At 41.1% G+C, this 19,899-nt stretch overlaps 1 protein-coding gene across 1 annotated transcript in view; it reads left to right on the top strand.

The window, feature by feature from the left end:
* Positions 1 to 5,790: 5,790 nt before the first annotated feature.
* The window catches only part of ppm1g (protein phosphatase, Mg2+/Mn2+ dependent, 1G), a 51,985-nt gene continuing 37,876 nt past the window's right edge, over positions 5,791 to 19,899 (top strand). The window contains exon 1 of the mRNA XM_060831248.1: positions 5,791 to 6,158. Within this exon, the coding sequence (XP_060687231.1) occupies positions 6,048 to 6,158 (111 nt within the window). The 5' untranslated portion in view covers positions 5,791 to 6,047. The remainder of the gene's footprint in view (positions 6,159 to 19,899) is intronic.

Genomic DNA, 19,899 nt, shown 5'->3' with positions numbered 1-19,899 from the left:
CATCACCCAGACTATCACGAAAGCCAACCTCCCACGCATTTTCATTCCTCATTGCCACAGAAAGACTGCCAATTTCCCATCCCAGTAATGCTCTCTTATCATCTCTTTCATCAGTCAGAAGATACAGAAACTTGAACACATGCACCAGCAGGTTCAAGCACAACTTCTTCCCTGCCATTATTAGACTGATGAATGGACTAATTTCAAATAATTCTGATCTTGTTAATGTTGTTTCCTGCACATCCTGTAGCCATACTTGGTCAAAATATTTTTTCACCTAGATTATTATGATATGCCTGTACTGCTTACAAACAAAGCTTTTCACTGTACTTATTCTTTTATCTTGATATCTCGAAATCTATTCTCAGTTTGCTCAATATAATTTATTTTCCGTGATACAGGTTATCTCCCGTTAACCAAAAGTAAAGCGTTCCAAGGAAACTATTCGTAAGCTGAAAATGGCATAAAGCGAAGGTGCACGATCTCTATGGGAAAAATTTCACCATTTTTCATAAAAGCGAAAATCCTCTTTGCATTTGTGAAAACAGGCACTAATGTGGGTCTTTCATAAAAGAGATGTGGCGTAAAGCGAACGTTTGAAAAGCGGGGATACCTGTAGAAAGGCTGATTCTCCACATTTCATCTTAAATGAATATAGGGCGACCCTCATATCCACCGAATTGTGTTCTGCAGTTTCAGTTATCTGCAGCCCAAACATATTATAGGAACCTTCCAGAACCAGGGACCATGAGGCTGCCGGGAAGGTACGTTTCCCATTGAAATGAATGGGCTTGCTCCTATCTGCGCTAGGTCATGGAACATATCCCCCACAGGTTCGGGGGGGCTATTGTATTTACAGTTTTACAAAGTAACTGGATGTGAATTTCATTTAGTGATTTTGAACTGGATTTGTAAGCAAACAGTCCTGGGTTTAAGATTAGATTAGATTACTTACAGTGTGGAAACAGGCCCTTCGGCCCAACAAGTCCACACCGACCCGCCGAAGCGCAACCCACCCCTACATTTACCCCTTACCTAACACTATGGGCAATTTAGAATGGCCAATTCACCTGAATCGCACATCTTTGGACTGTGGGAGGAAACCGGAGCACCCGGAGGAAACCCACGCAGACACAGGGAGAACGTGCAAACTCCACACAGTCAGTCACCTGAGTCGGGAATTGAACCCGGGTCTCCAGGCGCTATGAGGCAGCAGTGCTAACTGCTGTGCCGCCGTGCCGCCCATAAGTCACAGAGTAGTTCTGATCTCTTTACTCAAAGTTGCTAAGGCATTATGGTTTTTTTCTCTGAGCAGCATTTCTCTGACTGCCTTATGGTTGCGTGCAGCAACAACATCCGGAATCAGATGTCAATGTGCAATCGGCTTGTTATGACATTTCAAGCCTGCCTCAAATACTCCCCCAGCTGAGACTGAGAGAGACAGATTTTTAATCAGTAAGGGAATCAAGGATTATAAGGAATAGGCAGGAAAGTGGAGTTGAGGATTATTATATGCAATAATCTGATGCTCATGACATGAATAGCTGACTTCTACTCCCAGGTCTAAAGGTCTTACTCAGCACATCAGGCAACATCTGTGGAGGGAGGAACAGGCTTGGACTTGATAAATGATCAAACTGAAACACTAATTGTTTCTCTCCATAAATGTTGCCTGTCATATTTTTTTCCCATTTAAAAAAATGTTTCCAGATTCGTTCTGTCATCGCTTCCAACTGAAACCCTTGAGATCCAAAAGACAATTTCCCATCCCTTTAAATAATTCTTCTCAAATGTACATTTGCAAGCAGATATTGTCCAACTTAACAAAAGGAACTAGTTTATTGCTTTAACTATCTTATTTTAGGCCAGATCACAATCAAAACACGTTATGAGCAGATTGCCTCAAGGAAAGGCTAGACAGGCTAGGCCTGTATTCTCTGAATTTAGAAGAGTCAGGGCTAACTTAATCAAAACATATAAGATCCTGAGGGAACTTGACTGGGTGGCTGTTGAAAAAGTGTTTGCTCTTGTGGGAGATTCTGGAACTAAGAGTCATAGGTTAAAAATAAGCAGGGATCCAGTTATGAGATGAGGAAACATTTTTTTCTCTGAGGGTTGAGAACCTTTGTTATTTTCTTTCTCAAAATGCAATGGATGCAAAATCCTTGACTTTCTTTAAAACAGGGATAAACATATGCTTGATTACCAAGGAGATAAAAGATTATCGAGAATATGCAGGAGTGTAGTGTACAGTTAGGTTAAACATATCAGCCATGATCTTATTGAATGGCAAAGCAAACTGACAGGACCAAGTGGCCTACTCTTATTCCTTGCTAGAAAAGCACAACCGGTCACACAGCATCCTAGGAGCAGGAGAATTACTGAGGAAGGGCCTTATGCCAGAAATGTTGATTCGCCTGCTCCTCCATTGCTGCCTGACCAGCTGTGCTTTTCCAGCACCACACTCTCGACTCCGATCTGCAGGGTTCACTTTCTCCTAGTTTTGTTCCTTGTTCATATGACCTAAGAATTTCCATTTTATTTTGTTCTAATTTCAGAATTGCTAGCATCTACATATATTTCGTTTAGATTATTGACAATTCATCAAAGCAAAAAAGGTTTATCTTATAATATGACTCTCCATTCATCCTAACATCTGACCATGTCAGTAATGATCTCGAAAGCTTATGCCTCTTGGACTAAATTTACAATTTCTTCAAAAAATAAGTCCATTCCTTTGGATGACAGAAGTAAGCCTAGTACTGTATCAAAAGCAAAATACTGTGACTGCTGGAAAAATTAAATAAAATCTTAGATTAGATTACCTACAGTGTGGAAGCAGGCTCTTCGGCCCAACAAGTTCACACCGACCTTCCAAAGAGCAACCCATCCAGACCCACCTCCCTCTGACTAATGCACCTAATGCCATGGGTATTTAACACAGCCAATTCACCTAACTTGCACATCTTTGTGACTGTGGGAGGAAATCCACGCAGACACCAGGGGAATGTGCAAACTCCACACAGACAGGTGTTCGAGGGTGGAATTGAACCTGGGACCCTGGTGCTGTGAGGCAGCAGTGCTAACTACTGCGCCACCCTAAAAACAAAGTGCTGGAGAATCACAAATCTCTGTCATCATCTGTGAAGAGAAAAGCGTGGCTTAAAATTGACTTCAATGATTGTCTAACCTTATACTACTTTTAAAGTTTTTACATGAGGGAAAAGGCCCTTCAGCCCATCGTGTCCATGTCAGTCATCAAAGATCCATTTATCCCAACCCCTTTTTACAGCAAATGGCTCATAGACATGTGTGCTATGGTGTCTCAAGTGTTCATCTAAATAATTCTGAAATGTCTTAAGGATTCCCACTCTCACCACTCTTTTAGGTAGTTAGTCTCAGATGCCCACAACCTCTGGATGAAAAGCATTCCTCAAATTACCTCTAAACCTTCTGTGTCTCTCATTACTGATCTCTTTACTACGTGTAAATGCTTTTCCGTAGCTACCTTGTGTACATCCCTCAGAAGTTAGTACACCTCAGGTTTCCCACCTCCACCCCCCCAAACCCCAGTAGATGATTCAGAGAAGATTTACCAGGATGCTGCCTAGATTGGAGGGCTTGTCTTATAAAGAGAGGTTGAGTAAGCTAGGAGAGAAGAAGGAAGAGGGGTTACTTGATGGAGGTGTGCGAGGTAATGAGAGGCATAGATAGAGTAAATAGCCAGAGACTTTTCCCCAGGGCAGAAATGGCTGTCACGGGGGGTTATAATTTTAAGGTGATTGGAGGAAAGTATAGATGTCAGAGATAGATCCAATTATTTCTCCATGCCAGAGGCTCCCAGCCTCATGCCTGATGAAGGGCTTTTGCCCGAAATATCGATTTTCCTGCTGTGCTTTTCCAGCACCACACTCTCGACTCTAATCTAGAGCTCTGCAGTCCTCATTTTCGCCTAAGTACGTGAATGGAATGCACTGTCATCAGTGGTAGTAGAGTCAGAGACATTAGGGACATTTAAGGAACTGCCGGACAAGCACAGGGACAGCAGTAAATGGGGGGGGGGGGGGTGTGTGGGTGTGTTGGTTAGGTTGATCTTGATCTTAGATTAAGTTAAATGCTCGGCACAACATTGTGGGCCAAAGGGACTGTACTTGACTGTGTTGTTCTATGTTCTAATCAACTCTGCTCAAAGTAAAACAACTAGGAGAAAGTGAGGACTGCAGATGCTGGAGATAAGAGCTGAAAAATGTGTTGCTGGAAAAGCGCAACATGTCAGGCAGCATCAAAGAAGCAGGAGAATCAACATTTCGGGCATAAGCCCTTCTTCAGGAAGAATCACTGAAGAGTTGGAAGAGTTCAAGTGTCAGTGACAGAGTGAGTCTTGATGTCTTTTGGGCGAATATATCGTATCTCTCGATTCCAAGGAATTTCATGAGGCGGTTATTCATATCCAGCCACTTGCCTCATGCGCCCATCACGAAGCCAAAGTATTTGGAGTCCACGCCTCCTGTCAATTCCATTCCTGAAGAAGTGCTTATGCCCAAAACATCGACTCTCCTGCTCCTTTGATGCTGCCTGACCAGGTGCGCTTTTCCAGCAACACATTTTTCAGCTCAAAGTAAAACAATCCCAGCTTATCTATTCTTTCTTCACAGCTGAATCTCTTCAGCCTAGACAATATCTTGGTAAGTATCCTCTGCATCCTCTCTGTTTTTCAAGACCTGGACCAGCTTTACTGATTTGATTTGTTATTGTCATTTGTACCAAAATAAAGTGAAAAGAATTGTTTTGCATGTTAAGTGGATAAATCAAAACTTACATAAGTACATCAGCATAATAGAATGCAGAACATGCTGCAGAGAAAGGTCAACTCTAATGAGAGGTCTGCTTATAAGTCTGAAATTGGCGGGAAGAGCCTGTTCTTAAATTTTAGATATTTTAAGACGGCATCTGGTATATTTTCTAATCAAATCTGTTCAGAGATGCTACCATACAGACTACACTCGAAATATCAACGTCTCCATCTCCTGATGCTGCCTGTGTACTCCCAGCACACAGCTTGTCTACCATATTCCTCTGGAGCAGACAGGCCTCCTGACCCAACCGCGGGGGCACCTCCATCCGTGCCACAGGAGCCCCCTGCATCCTCGCAAATGCAATCATAGACTTAACCACACACTTCCTTCATTACTGTCAGCCGGACTGACCCGGCAAATCATACTAACTACAAACAGCCCTGAACGCAGAGAGCTACGTCATGGAGAGCTCTCTCAAGCACGCTTCCGGTGAGGGTGAAATCCCGCGCTCCACCGGCACCAGTTCCCGGAAGTGACATGGCAGGCCGCCATGGCGTTTGAATGTCACGTGGCCCGCGGTAGCCTCTGGCCTTTCCACTCCCCATCGTTTTGTCCCTCCCCCACATTACCTTTTCTCAAATAAGGATTAAAATCGGTTCGCAGTTAGTCAAAGTTCTCGGCACTGCCGGGGATTAAGACCCATTTATAAACATTATACAATCCTAAGGGATTGTGTGAGAGGAAGAAATCCGAGTTTTCGTCTCTTGCTCGTTTTTTATTGCCGGGGGGGGGGGAGGAGGAAACCAAGAGAGATAACTTCCCTTCAGAAAAGGTTGGGGGTGGTTAGTGCGGGGTTTTTGTTTTTGTTCCCTTTCTGCTGGGCGGACGCTGGGGTCGAGCCCGCTAGGCCGCGGTTACCCTGGTGACCAGCGGTTGGCGCGCGCCGACTCCCCTTCCCGCCCCGCCCACACACCCCCATCACGCATGCGCCTGAGCCGCGTCCCCCCCCCCCAATACACACACACACACTCTCTCTCTCTCTTCCCTGTCAGAGTGCTCCAACAGCATCGTTTCGCTTGTCTCTCCAGCGGAAAAACAAAAGGCGGATCGAACCCCATCCGCATCCCCCTCCCCAAATCCCGCCTCTCTTTACCACCACCTTCAGGAGCAGGTAGTAGTAGTGGCGGAGGAGGTACTGCTGCTTGGAGGAAGAAGAAAGAGGAGGAGGAAGGAGGGGGGGGAAGCAGCAGTATGGGTGCTTACCTGTCGCAACCCAACACAGTGAAGAACTCCTGCGAGCAATGCACCGACAGATACAACTTTGGCGTTTCCGCCATGCAAGGTTGGCGGGTCTCCATGGAGGTGAGTGAATGAATCCACACGCACAAACACGCGTTATCAGCAAGGGGCCTTGTACTGTGGGCTTCGCCCGGTCCTGCGCGGATTTCTCGTGTGCCTGTGTGTGTGTTTCTGCCCAGATACCTTTTTTTTTTGAAACCCTTCTCGCGATCGTTGGTATGTGTCGGTTTGCAGTCGGTTATGAATGAGCGACCCTCCTCCGTGTGTTCGATTCTGAATCAATGTAAATCGCTCCGAAGAGCAAGTCCAGTGATGCCTCGTGGAGGGAACGCAAGAGGCAACACTTCGGTTTGCAAGAGGCATGTGTTCGGTTTGAGCAAGTGTTTGATCAAAAAGTACGTGGCTTGCTGTACCCAAAGCGTTCAGATTATGTTGAAAAAGTTGTTTCGTGTCTCCCATTTACGTTCGATTTGAGTGAATGAAGGCAAGATCCAATGTTCGCAGTATTTAGGAATGCACAACTTTCAAAAATTGATATCGGCATCTTTGTGCCATATATTAATCCATAGCATACTTTCTAGCATTCTCTGCTGTTTTCAGATTGCACTTTGTGATCTGTGTAGTGAAACTCTTCATTGTCAATCACTCAAGCATGACCAAATTGCCCGCAGTTCATAGGTGAGCACTTAATTGATATCTCATAACCTGGCACACTAAATCCTACTGGAGAGGGTAAAGATTATAACAACCATAATCAAAGAGGGTTGTCATGATTCTTACTTCTATTTCACTTATCATACCTGCCTAACCACCCTGAGTTTTTCCAATTGTGTTCTTGTTTCATATTTTCAGCATCTACAGTATTTTCCTTTTGGGTAAGTGTGCTATGATAGAAACGTAGAAAAAAATAGGAGTAGGCTATTTGGCCCTTCAAGAAGGCTGTGCCATTTAATATGCTGCAACTCCATTCTCTGTTCCTGGTTTCTCCCCATACCCTAATAGCTTTGTGAAAAGGTAGAATCTTTAAAAATGCTAAGAGGAAAAAATAAAATCAAGAATAATAAGTATACTGAGCCTGATGATGGATGTTTTTTCAGTAGAGTGATTGCTACAGATTTACATCAATTAGTAAGGTTAAATAATGCATCTGACAAGTAGTCGAGTGTAAAATAAGAAATAAATGACCTCCACACTAGATCAATGCAATTATGATTTGAAAGATAAAAATCCGGTCACAAAGCTTGACTTGTAGTGTATACTTCATACCTGAAAGGGCTATAAAGTTTTAAATTCTATTCCAATCATGTCTGGCTGTTTGCAGTTCAGTTTAATGACTAACTTTGTAAATAACTTGGTTTATGTGGCTACACCATGAAATTTAGAGGTGATGTTCTACAAGAGGGAATTCCTACTGACTTGCCTGATCTGGACAGCAATGTGTGTTGACTATAAGTAATTGTTTTGTTAAGAAAAACTAATTTGAGTACAGCATTCATTGACAGTGTGATTCAAGTAAGGGGAAGGTGCTGGCACAATGGTAATGGTAACCTAGCAATCCAGAAGCCGGGGTTAAGGGTGGTAGAACATTGGTTCAAATCCCACCACAGCAGCTGGTGTAGCTTGAATTCTGTTATGGAATTGAAAGCTAGTCTCAGCGCTGATCATCAACTGTTATTAAAAATCCAACGAGTTCACAAATGTCTTTTGGTGAAGGAAATCTACTGTCCTTAACTGGTCTGGTCTGCAGTTGACTGTAGAGCTGTACACATGGTTAGCTCTTAACTGCTGTCTAAAGTAGCTGAGTTAACCACTTAGTTTTTGGCAACAAATGCCTTGCCGTGACAATCATAAGTATTGAAATTTTTTTTAATGTCTTGCTTCTTTACAATCTGGTAACTTTTCAGTTTGGGCAATGACTGACCAGATGAGGTTTATCAAATAACTGTGTCTGTAGAATTTATGAAAAATACTCAAATACTGAGGAAATGTGTATAAAGCTTTGCAACTCCACCTGATAATTTATCTCTATAGATTGCAGTGTTCTGACAGAATCAGTTAGTTTTTATTTTTGTTCACCTCGCTCGGTGACTTGAATCAACTGGGAATAGCCTGAATTGTGTCTACTCTTGATTTTAACTCATTTTCAATTTTAACTGTCATTTCAAATTATCTAGCAGTTTCAACTACTGAGACAGGACATCAAAACACTAATACTTAACACAGAAAATATCAAAGCAACTAATGTACCACACTTCCTTGAAAGTTTCAATTTTTTTTTGTCACTTTGCAAAGCTCTATAAATGTTAATAGCTCACCAGAGCTTAATGCAGGGGAAATTGTGTTGGTAACATGATTGGTTATCGCCATCCATTTCCTCAACTGGATATTAGAACTGTGAAATTACTCCTACCTCCATCAGCAGTCTGCATCATTTGTTTAAGGTCTCTTCTTCACTATTGCTCCCACCAGGAACAACAAGACCAATTTCCACTTTGCTTATGTCAGGAGTTCCTTGTCACTGCCAACATTAAGGTCAGCACTTGTCTGCTGGAAGTCTCAACAGGCTGGTCGAGGTTTCTTTCTTCAGCGTTAGTGATCGTTGGCTCTGTAAGATATAACTGCTTCACTACTGGTGGTGTGCATTTATAGCGTTGAAAGCAGTTAGCAATGGATTTTGCTTTTATTTGCTGTCACTTTGTGTAAGTCACACATTTTCCAGCTTGGAAGATAATGTTGCTGCTTGTTAGTGCTATGCTTCAGTTAGTGATCTAGCAGTTACTGAAAAGAGCACCAGTTTATCCACTACTTTTTTGCTCAAATCTTTAGGAAATAAAGTATTGGATTCTTTTGGAGTTCCAGTCACTAACTGTTTCCTCTTTCCCTGCTATGTTGCTGTAAATCATGATGAGCTACTGCTTAGTTCTCTTGTCTCTTCCTGTTTAAGCATTTTTGTTTTTGAAAGGGACATACAGCTTTACAAAAAAAGGCGATCTTAATACGTATAATGAATTAACATTTCTGGAATTTTAACGTGCTTGCAGTTGTCAGTGCTTTCTGGGGAATATTTCCTGCCACCCCACTGATGGGTCTGTGCTCAATTATAAATTGTTTGATAAGTGGTGTCACATTGTGCACAAAAAGGATCCCTTCTAAATTCTTTAGCAAGTTCCTTTAGCAAGATGCCAAATTCTTTAGCAAGATGGGTTCAGAGGTCCTGGTGTGTTAGCTATCTGGCCTGCTTCAATTATATTGAATGAATCACCTGAACACAGAAATTAGGAGGAAACCATTTGCCCCATCGAGCATGAGCTGCATTCAATAAAGTCATGACTAATGTGATTGTACCTCTAACATGACATTGCCCCCACCCCACTAGCCTTTTAAGAAAAAAATTCTGGGCCATGGCAGTGGAACTGTAGAATCCTAACCATGGGGCTGCCAGGGGTTCAAACAAAATAAGTCACCATCAACATTCAGTTGGCATTAAATAATCATTTGAAATAAGTCATACTTGAGTAAGTGTTTTTCAGGGTTGAGGGGGGAAAATTGTTTGCACGTTTTCAGTTTGTACTGACAAATACTTGAAATACTCAAATCAGGCAACCCCAAGTAGTGTGCTTCACTAAAGGGCAGAATTCAGAAAAGCTTGAATAAAATATTGCAGAGATTTATACACTAAAAATGTTTGCTGTCTTTGGAGGAAATTTGTCCTCTGGATATGTCTCTGCTTAAAAATAATCTTAGATAAATAGTACATCGCTGAAAAACGTATGTTTAATAGTAATTTTATACCTTCTTAAACCAGTGTGGACTAGATCCCTGCTCATGATTGGTATTTGATCCCATTCCTAGGATGCAACGAAATAACGAGTTTCATAGCAAGAACAAACTTGCATTGGAACCCATTTATTTGCAACCAATTATGAGCAACATTCAAATTCCAATGAAAGAGTATTTCTGTCAAGTGAGGAGGAACAGAAATCTGTATGTAACAACTTTTATTTGTTTAACGTTTTTGTAAGACACATTCTGACCAGGATGGAATGCAGAATAAAATGAAAACAAATTAGACAAGTTCACTGGAGCAGTAAGGATGGTCTGTATGTCAGTTCTGTTTACCCAAGAAATATCCATCAATATCAGTCTTGAAAGCTTCTACTAATACAGTATCCATAACCTTTCTTGGGAAATGAGTCAGATTTCTGCAATGGTGTGAGAAATATTTCTCAATTATCTAGTTCTAATTAATTGTGTCTACTTCTGAATTTCCTCCATTGGACAATGTATTTCTACTTCACATAACCCACCATGAATCAATTGAGAACCACCTCGACTGATCCTTGAACGGATTATTATTTTCTGAGCTGGAATCAGACTGCAAAATCTAAATTTATTCTACATGCAGCTTGGAGTAAGTGCATGCCAAAGCCACTGGATATAAATGCATTGCACCAGAAGGCAAGTGTTTTGCAGCCAAAACTGACAGTAAATTCTGCAGGAATTCCTTCAAGTTATTGTGGTGTCTTGCACCAGGAATGATCCCCAGAATTCAGGGACTTGATGATGATGTCATAGCATGTGACCTTGCCACTTGTTCACCCAAATGTTGAAAAACTATTGTCTTGTTTGTATCATGTAAGTATTAGCATTACTTCCATATTTTACATTCTTAAAGCAACAAAGCTTAATTTTTTTTCTAGATCATGAGAAACTTCACCTTGGTTAAATCTATTTGGTTAATACACCACAATTTTAGTACATTAGTTTGTCATTTTGACACTGCTCACATGTTTGCATTTGTTTGATCAATCCAGACACAACAGAAAAATCTGATCTCATTAAAACTGTAAGTTCAGTTAGATGGTTGCTTTTTGCACCCAAACCCAATAACAGTTACTCAGTTCACGCATATCAGGATGTTTGCCAATATCTGCTTTTTCATTGCAACACATTTGCAAAACAGGGTTGTCTCTCACTTTGAGTAGCACAGGAATTGATGCTTAAAACCTTTTTTGATTCTACTTTGACAACTTTAGTTTTCAGTACACAGTTGTCAGGTGGGATTTTCTCAACACTTTTTTTTGTAATTAAACCCATCAAATCAACACTTCAGACACTGCTCATTGTGGTTTCATGCTTTTGGTTATCAACATCTCCTATTTGTTTCAGAATTATAAAACCAGAAAATCAGATGTAATAGCTCTAGCTCTAGTATCCTCATTTCCTCCAAACTGATGAAAACATTCAATTGCCACACATTAGTAAGTCATCAGATGTCTCTCTGTCATTGTAAGGTTTGATTTATATTCTGTCACCCGTGAATCCATAAACAGCTAGAAACTGGATCTGAGACAAGCTGATCACCAAACTGAAACCAATCTGATAAAGTAGCAAAGCATGCTGGTCAGAAGTGGGCAAAATTATATATAAGGAATGTGTAATATGATGTCATAAAAATATGCACAAATGAGGGTATGAAGAAGGGAACTGGAACCCCAAAATTTATTAAAAGGCAATTGTAGTTGGAGTTGCTAATAAACTGTTACAACTTTTTAAACACATTACAGCTAGGAGTAGATCAAGAGTCAAGATTTATCCTCCATGTACATTATAAATGTATAGCTCCTCATTATACAACACACATTATCAATACCTTATTTATTTTAAACAACATGTTTGTACCTACTATGACACCTCATGGGCAAGTCATACTTTAACTCGGACTTTCTGACCTAGAGGTAGGGACACTGCTCTTATGCCATAAAGCTGTTAATATGAATGTCTTTATATATGCTTTTGAAAAACCAAATTAACAAAGAGAAATACCATATTTATACTCCTGAGAACCATTTAATTCAATCAAATTAAACCAAATTAAAATGTAACACCCTGTAAAGGGCACTATACGGTTAAATGTGGTTTTGGTGGATAAAACACATTCCTGCCCCAATGATACCTACCAGTTGTGGGAAGCCTCAAAGTGCCTGGACAACATTCACTCCCACTCCAAGGATATCCAGAAACAATTATTTTTCTACTTAACCAGTTTTTCCTAATGAACCTGTTCAGATATGTTATTACAGCCTTCTGAAGCATTTGGAACTTGAATCCAGGCCTCTTGATCCAGGGGTAGCCGTGTTGTCACTGCACCACAAGAGGGCCTGGACTTTAATACAATCCCTACAGTAACGAGGCAGGCCATTCAGTCCATCAAGTCCACACCTGCTCTCTGAAGAGCATCCAGCCCTTTTTGTTATTATAATTTGATTTTTATTTAATTAACCTGTTCCAGCGATGTTATTACACACTTCTGGAACAGGTAAGACTTGAACTCAGGTTTCTCCGGTTCTGGGCAGGGATGTTACCACTGCACAAGAGGGCCTGAACTTTTTAAAAATGTAACCTATTTTTCTAATCAACTTATTCAGAGATATTATTACACTCCTCTGGTGGAACTTGTACCTGGGCCTCCTGGACAAGGGGTAGCGATACTACCATAGCACCACATGAGGGCCTGAACTTCCTTGTTTTAATATTAAAACAAGTTATTCAGTTGATCCGCCCCATCTATAGACACGCTGACTTAATCCATACATTTAACAGTGACTCTGTTAGTGGTTTCCAAATCTCTGTGTGGACTGTGAGGTGCTTTGTTTTTAAATTGTTGTTAATTTGTGCACATCAAGTGTCCCAAACAATAATGAAGTTACGGACAGGAAATCTAATGATATTGAGTAAATGTTATATATTGTCCAGAAAACTGGGAAGATTGCTCCTATGAAATGTGTCTGCTTTTAATGAAGGAAACATACTGGAGATTCTGTGTTTCAGATCTGCAATGAATAAAGTGTTACTGTGAAACGTAATTACAGATATAAATTACTTTCCTGATAATCCATCGGGGAATGATTAACATTCATTCTTCCTCATTAAATACGAGAATTATCCTTTTAGTCTTATCTCTGCTTGTGTTCAAAAACCTCTTCAAAATCTAAATTCTTGATCATGTCCTTCCCCAACATCTCTCTACTGTGATTGTTTCTATTTGTTTAGGATCTTTCTATTTAGCTAATTTCCTATTCTCTTTTAAGTTGGTTCTAGTTCATTTTACTTGTGCTTTGTCTCAGTGTATCTATTTCTGCTGTCCCCTTGTTTGTCCTGATTCTTTGGACTTCACCTTGCAAATAAAAAGTAAGGAGTGTCCCAAAAGATAATGAAAGACTGTAATAAAAACTACATTGCGTTATATCGTGCAATCTAGACGTCATTTACATTTCTGTGTAACTTCTGACAATTATAATCCTTGACAACTTGTCTATCCTTATCTGATTTTTTAAAAATTGGTATATTGAGATATTCTCCAAGTTTCCACACTAATGTAAATAGAGGCATACATGGGAGTAACCAGATGCAAGTACAGTAAAATGTCAGATTCGCTGAATGGGAACTATCTAAACCTGCCTTAACACGTTATTATTAGAAGGATGAAAAATTGCAAAAATAATTGTATTGGGCAGTTCAAAGCATCTCATGAATTAAGATGATGTTTACTTGAATTGAAGAAAAGGCGTTGAAACGAGAATTTCACAGACATTTAACTGCTAGATTTCTTCTGTGTGATGTTGCAGTTGCCTTTACAATGATTTACTTGTCTGTCAAAACGTCAGAAATGGGGATATTTGCTGTTGTACGTTTGCTCACTGAGCTGGAAGGTTCATTTCTAGACGCTTCATCACCCTGCTAGATAACATCTTCAGTGGGTCTCAGGCGAAGCACTGCTGATAGTTCCTGCTTTACATTTGTATGTTTGGGTTTCTTTGGGTTGGTGATGTCATTTCCTGTGGTGATGTTATTTCCTGTTCCCTTTCTCAGGGGATGGTAGATGGGGGTCTAACTCGATGTGTTTGGTAGAGTTTGTTGTTGGAATGTCATACTTCTAGGATTCCTTGTGCGTGTCTTTGTTTGGTCTGTCCTAGGATGGATGTGTTTTCCCAATCGAAGTATTGTCCTTCCTCATCCATATGTAAGGATACTAGTGAGAAAGGGTCATATCTTTTTGTGGCTAGTTGATGTTCATGTATCCTGGTGGCTAGTTTTCTGCCTGTTTGTCCAATGCAGTGTTTGTTACAGTCCTTGCACAATATTTTGTAAATGACACTAGTTTTGATTGTCGTCTGCATAGGGTCTTTCTAGTTCATTAGTTGCACTTTTTAGTGTGTTGGTTGCTTTGTGGGCTACCGTGATACCAAAGCGTCTGAGTAGTCTGGCAGTCATTTCCGAGATGCCTTTGATGTAGGGGAGAGTGGCTAGGATTTCTGGATGTGTTTTGTCAGCTTGTTTGGGTTTGTTGCTGAGAAATCGGTGGACTGTGTTCATTGGGTACCCATTCTTTTTGAATACGCGGTATAGGTGATTTTCCTCTGCTCTGCATAGTTCCTCTGTGCTGCAATGTGTGTTGGCTCATTGAAGTAATGTTCTGATGCAGCTGCGTTTGTGGGTGTTGGGGTGATTGCTTCTGTAGTTCAATCTTTGGTCAGTATGTGTTGTTTTCCTGTAGACGCTGTTTAGAAGTTCCCCATTGGCTGTTCACTCTACGGTGACACCTAGGAATGGCGGTTTGTTGTTATTTTCCTCCTCTTTTTAGTGAATTTTATGCCAGTAAGGGTATTGTTGATGGGTTTTGAAAGTTTTCTCTAATTTGTTTCGTTTAGATTAGATTAGACTTACAGTGTGGAAACAGGCCCTTCGGCCCAACAAGTCCACACCGACCCGCCGAAGCGCAACCCACCCATACCCCTACATTTACCCCTTACCTAACACTACGGGCAATTTAGCTTGGCCAATTCACCTGTTTAGTGGTGACAAAGGTGTCATCCATGTAGCGGACCCTAACCTACACCCAAAACCTCAACCTGAGCTACAAATCTTCTCAAAGCCTGCTAATATTTGCTGTTGGTTGCACCATTCATTAAATGTCATGGTTCTTCCATCCTGCTATTTAGGGTTTCTCAGTCTGCCCACATGCAAACAAATCTGAGTAGCATTCAGGCCTGGGATGACATGTGGGACAAATGCTACTTGCCGTTTTTAGTAGAAGGGTATGGCCATCTCCAACAAGAGGATCTAATCATCTTTCAGCAATCACTGGCATTATCACTGAAGTCTTTGCATTCAACATTCTGTGAGTTACCTTTGGCCTGAAACCGAATGTGACAGTGGCCACAAAGCAGTTCAAAGACTGGGAATTTCTATGGTGAGCAATTCATAGAAACGCAAAATAGGCACTGGAGTAAATCATTTGAACTGGCTCTACCATTCAGAATGATCACAGCTGATCATCTAACTCAATACCCTACTCCCACTTTCTCATTGTATGTTTTGATCCTTTTAACCTGAAAGAACTGTATCTAACTCCTTTTTGAAAACCTTCAATGTTTTGACCTCCGAGAATCCCACAGACTCTTCACAGGGTGAAAAAAATCTCTCCTCATTTCAGTCCTAGTTAGAATGGTAGGTGTTTTGTAGGAGTACATGGTGGTGTTCCCATGTGCTTGTTTCTCTTGTCCTACTGGGTGACAGAAGCTGTGGTTTTGTTTGACGTTACGGAAAGAGGCTTTGTGTTGCTGCAGCTATGTATGGTTCATAGCGCTGATCCTGTGTGTCAGTGGTCAAGAGAGGGAATGTTTAATAGACAATAGGTGTAGGAGTAGGCCATTCTGCCCTTCGAGCCTGCACCACCATTCAGTATGATCATGGCTGATCATCCTTAATCAGTATCCTGTTCCTGCCTTATCTCTATAACCCTTGATTCCACTATCCTTGAGAGCTCTATCCAACTCTTTCTTAAATGAATCCAGAGACTGGGCCTCCACTGCCCTCTGGGGCAGAGCATTCCACACAGCCACCACTCTCTGGGTGAAGAAGTTTCTCCTCATCTCTGTCCTAAATGGTCTACCCCATATTTTTAAGCTGTGTCCTCTAGTTCGGCACTCACCCATCAGCGGAAACATGTTTCCTGCCTCCAGAGTGTTCAATCCATTAATAATCTTATGTCTCAATCAGATCCCCTCTCAGTCTTCTAAACTCAAGGGTATACAAACCCAGTCACTCCAGTCTTTCATTGTAAGGTAGTCCCGCCATTCCAGGAATTGACCTCGTGAACCTATGCTGCACACCCTCAATAGCCAGAATGTCTTTCCTCAAATTTGGAGACCAAAACTGCACACAGTACTCCAGGTGTGGTCTCACCAGAGCCCTGTACAGCTGCAGGAGAACCTCTTTGCTTCTATACTCAATCCCTCTTGTTTTTTTTTGCAGATATTTTTATTGAAATTTAACATTTTTGCAAATTTACAAAAATAAACAAAACTCTCAAATACAAACATTGATGTACAATTAAATCATATATACAATAGTCATAATTTAACAAAGAAAAGAGAAAGAAAGAAAACAAAAAAAGAAAAAAAAAGAAACGAGAAAAGAAAGAAAAAAAAACCTCAACTTTCTACTAATCTAACCTATAACTAACCAGAGCGTATACCTAAGTCTCTTACATGCTCGGAATGTATAAACATCAAATATAATAAAACCCGTATTCGCGCAGGATTCCTCTCCCAAGGGGCCCCGGAGCAGCCCGGTCTGAAATCTTCACTAAATAAAAGCCCTTGTTAGGATAGCCGAAATATCTGCAATTATATAATTCAAAAAGGGCTGCCATATTTTATAAAATAATTCAGTCTTTCGGTGCACCATATTTGTGAGGAAGTCAAGGGGGATATATTCCATAATTAATCTGTGCCAATTTGAAAGTCCAGGGGGGCCCTCAGCCACCCAGTTCACCAAAATATTTTTCCTTGCACAGAAAGAGAGAATAGAAAATAGTCTCTTCCCATGCATATCCAGAGATGAGAGGTTCGAAAAGCCCAAAAGGAGAGATACAGGGTCCACCCTAATTTCCGTTCCTAAAATTTCTGTCAGGGTATTTGCCACTTTAGTCCAGTATCTGCGGATTTTCTGACAAGTCCACAGACAATGTACAAGAGTACCCACCTCTATTTTGCATTTGGGACACATTGGAGATGCTCCTGCCTTAAATTTTGCCAGTCGAGCCGGTGCTATATGGGCCCTATGAAGTATCTTTAGTTGGATAGCCTGAGTTCTGTTACAGATAGCAATTCTTCTAGCATTCTCCCAAATGTCATTCCACATATCCTCAGAGATTTCTAGCCCCAAGTCCTGCTCCCATGTTTTAAGCAGGTCATCCATGTCTCCTGAGACTCCATCATGTAGCAAATGGTATATAGTACTAACGGAGGATGCCCCCGCTGGTCGTAAGACATTACGTTCTCTGTCTGATTTATAAAAACTATCTATTAATGTAGTCTTCCTCTGTATATAATCTCGAACTTGGAAGTATCGAAAGAGATCCCCATTAGGTATTCCGAATTTCAGACGCAGCTGCTCAAAGGACATCAGGATCCCATCTTTAAATAGGTCCCCTAAGCATGAGATGCCCCTGGATCTCCAGAGTTTAAAGGTGGCATCTGTAATCCCCGGTTGGAATCCCCATGCGCCTACTATTGGTGCATGGGGGGATGTTTTATGTGAGTTACCCTCATTTTGCCGCATTATATTCCAGGCCTTAATTGTGTTTAATATTATGGGATTTTTACAGTGGTCTGTAATGATTTTCCTCTTATCTGAAAATAAAAGGTTAATAAGTGGGTATTTTACTTGGGAGGCTTCGATATCCAGCCAAATTGATTGTGGATCAGATGAAACCCAATCAGCTATGTAACTTAGTAGGGAGCTTAACTGATATTTCCTAAAGTCTGGGAAGTCCAGTCCTCCCCTTGCCTGTGGAAGCTGTAGCTTCTTCAGCTTAATAAGGGGCCGTCTATGGTTCCAAATAAAGGAGCCCAACCAGCCATATAATTTACGTAGGGCTAGCCTTGGCAGCATCAGCGGGAGCATTCTCATAGGATATAAGAGACGGGGCAGAACATTCATTTTAATTAATGCTATTCTCCCTAGCCAGGAAATCGGAAGGTCTCTCCATCGCTGGAGGTCCTGCCTTATCCTTTCCATTAATTGTACAAAATTAGCCCTATACAGCTGATCAAATACTGGCGTGATAAAAATACCTAAATATAAGAAGCCCTCCAGGGACCAACGGAAGGGAAAAGGGGATCCGTCCATTAAGTGGGGTATCATAGCCAGACCACCCATTGGCATGGCTTCCGATTTTGAAAAATTAATTTTATAGCCTGAGAATGCACTAAATGTATTAATAACTTGAATTAGACGAGGCACTGACATTAAAGGATTACTGAGGAATAAGAGAACGTCATCTGCATAGAGGGTAATTTTGTGTTTACCTGTACCAATCCTCGGGGCCGTTATATTAGGATCAGTCCGGATGGCTTCTGCTAATGGTTCGATTATCAGTGTAAACAACAACGGTGAGAGAGGACATCCTTGACGGCAGCCCCTACCCACACTGAAGCCATCCGATCTTAACCCATTAGTAATAACAGCTGCTTTGGGGTCATTATACAATGTTGAAACCCATTTGGTTAACACCTGTCCAACGCCAAACCTTTCCAATGTGTAAAATAAATATGACCATTCAACCCTATCAAATGCCTTTTCCGCATCCAATGAAATTACTACTCCTGGTATCTTTCCCTGATGACAGGCTTGGATCATATTCAAGACCCTTCTGATATTATTGGATGATCTGCGGCCCTTAATAAATCCCGTCTGGTCCTCCTTTATAATATATGGCAGTACCCTTTCTAGTCTTAGTGCTAACATTTTTGAGAGAATTTTAAAGTCTACATTTAGTAAGGATATTGGTCTGTAAGATGCACAATCTTCTGGGTCTTTTCCTTTTTTGAGGATAAGAGAAATATTTGCTTCTTTCAGCGTGGGCGGGAGACAGACCTGACTATGCGCAAAATTATACATATCCATAAGTGGGTCAACCAATATTCCTGTAAATTCTTTATAGAATTCAGCTTGAAAACCATCCGGGCCCGGTGCTTTTCCGCTCTGAAGTTGCCTAATTGCCTCAAGTATTTCTTGGACTGTTAAAGAGGTATTTAGGGCCGACACCTGTTCCGGAGTCAGGCCCGGGAAGGTCAAATTTTTAAAAAATGACTGCATCCTCCTAATCCTATCTTCACAATCCTGCGATCTATATAGTTCAGAATAAAATTCTTTAAAGGTCGCATTGATCTTTTTATGATCATGGGTCAGGGTACCTGTACTTTCCTTGATGGTCGGAATAGTTTGAGGGGCTTTCTTTTTCTTTACAAGAAATGCTAAGTATCTACCCGGTTTGTCGCCATATTCATATAATCTTTGTTTCGCAAATAATATTTCCCTTTTAGCCGTTTGAGTAAGCGCGGTGTTTAAAGCTGTCCTAAGAGCTGTAATCCTCTGCAATTTTGTGATAGAAGGTCTATCAGCGTATGCTGTTTCGGCTGCTTTTAGGCGAGCTTCGAGCAGACGCTGTTGCTCTCCCTTCATTTTCCTCTGGGTCGCTGAATAGGAGATGATCAAACCTCGTGCATAAGCTTTGATGGTCTCCCACATCATTGACGGATTGCTAGCCGTACCAGTATTAATTTCTAAAAAAGTTTTAAGTTCTTGGGAGAAGTACTTTAAAAATTTGCTATCTTTTATCAGGAAGGGGTCCATACGCCAATGCCGAGCAGATGTCCCATTGTTCTTTACCTTAGTTTCCATGTATACAGCGGCATGGTCAGAGATTGCTATAGTACCTATTTTACAGGTTGCT

Source organism: Hemiscyllium ocellatum, chromosome 10 (assembly GCF_020745735.1).
Source record: "Hemiscyllium ocellatum isolate sHemOce1 chromosome 10, sHemOce1.pat.X.cur, whole genome shotgun sequence".
In the NCBI taxonomy this organism is placed as follows: Eukaryota; Metazoa; Chordata; class Chondrichthyes; order Orectolobiformes; family Hemiscylliidae; genus Hemiscyllium; species Hemiscyllium ocellatum.
This window is presented reverse-complemented; position numbering and strand designations above follow the sequence as displayed.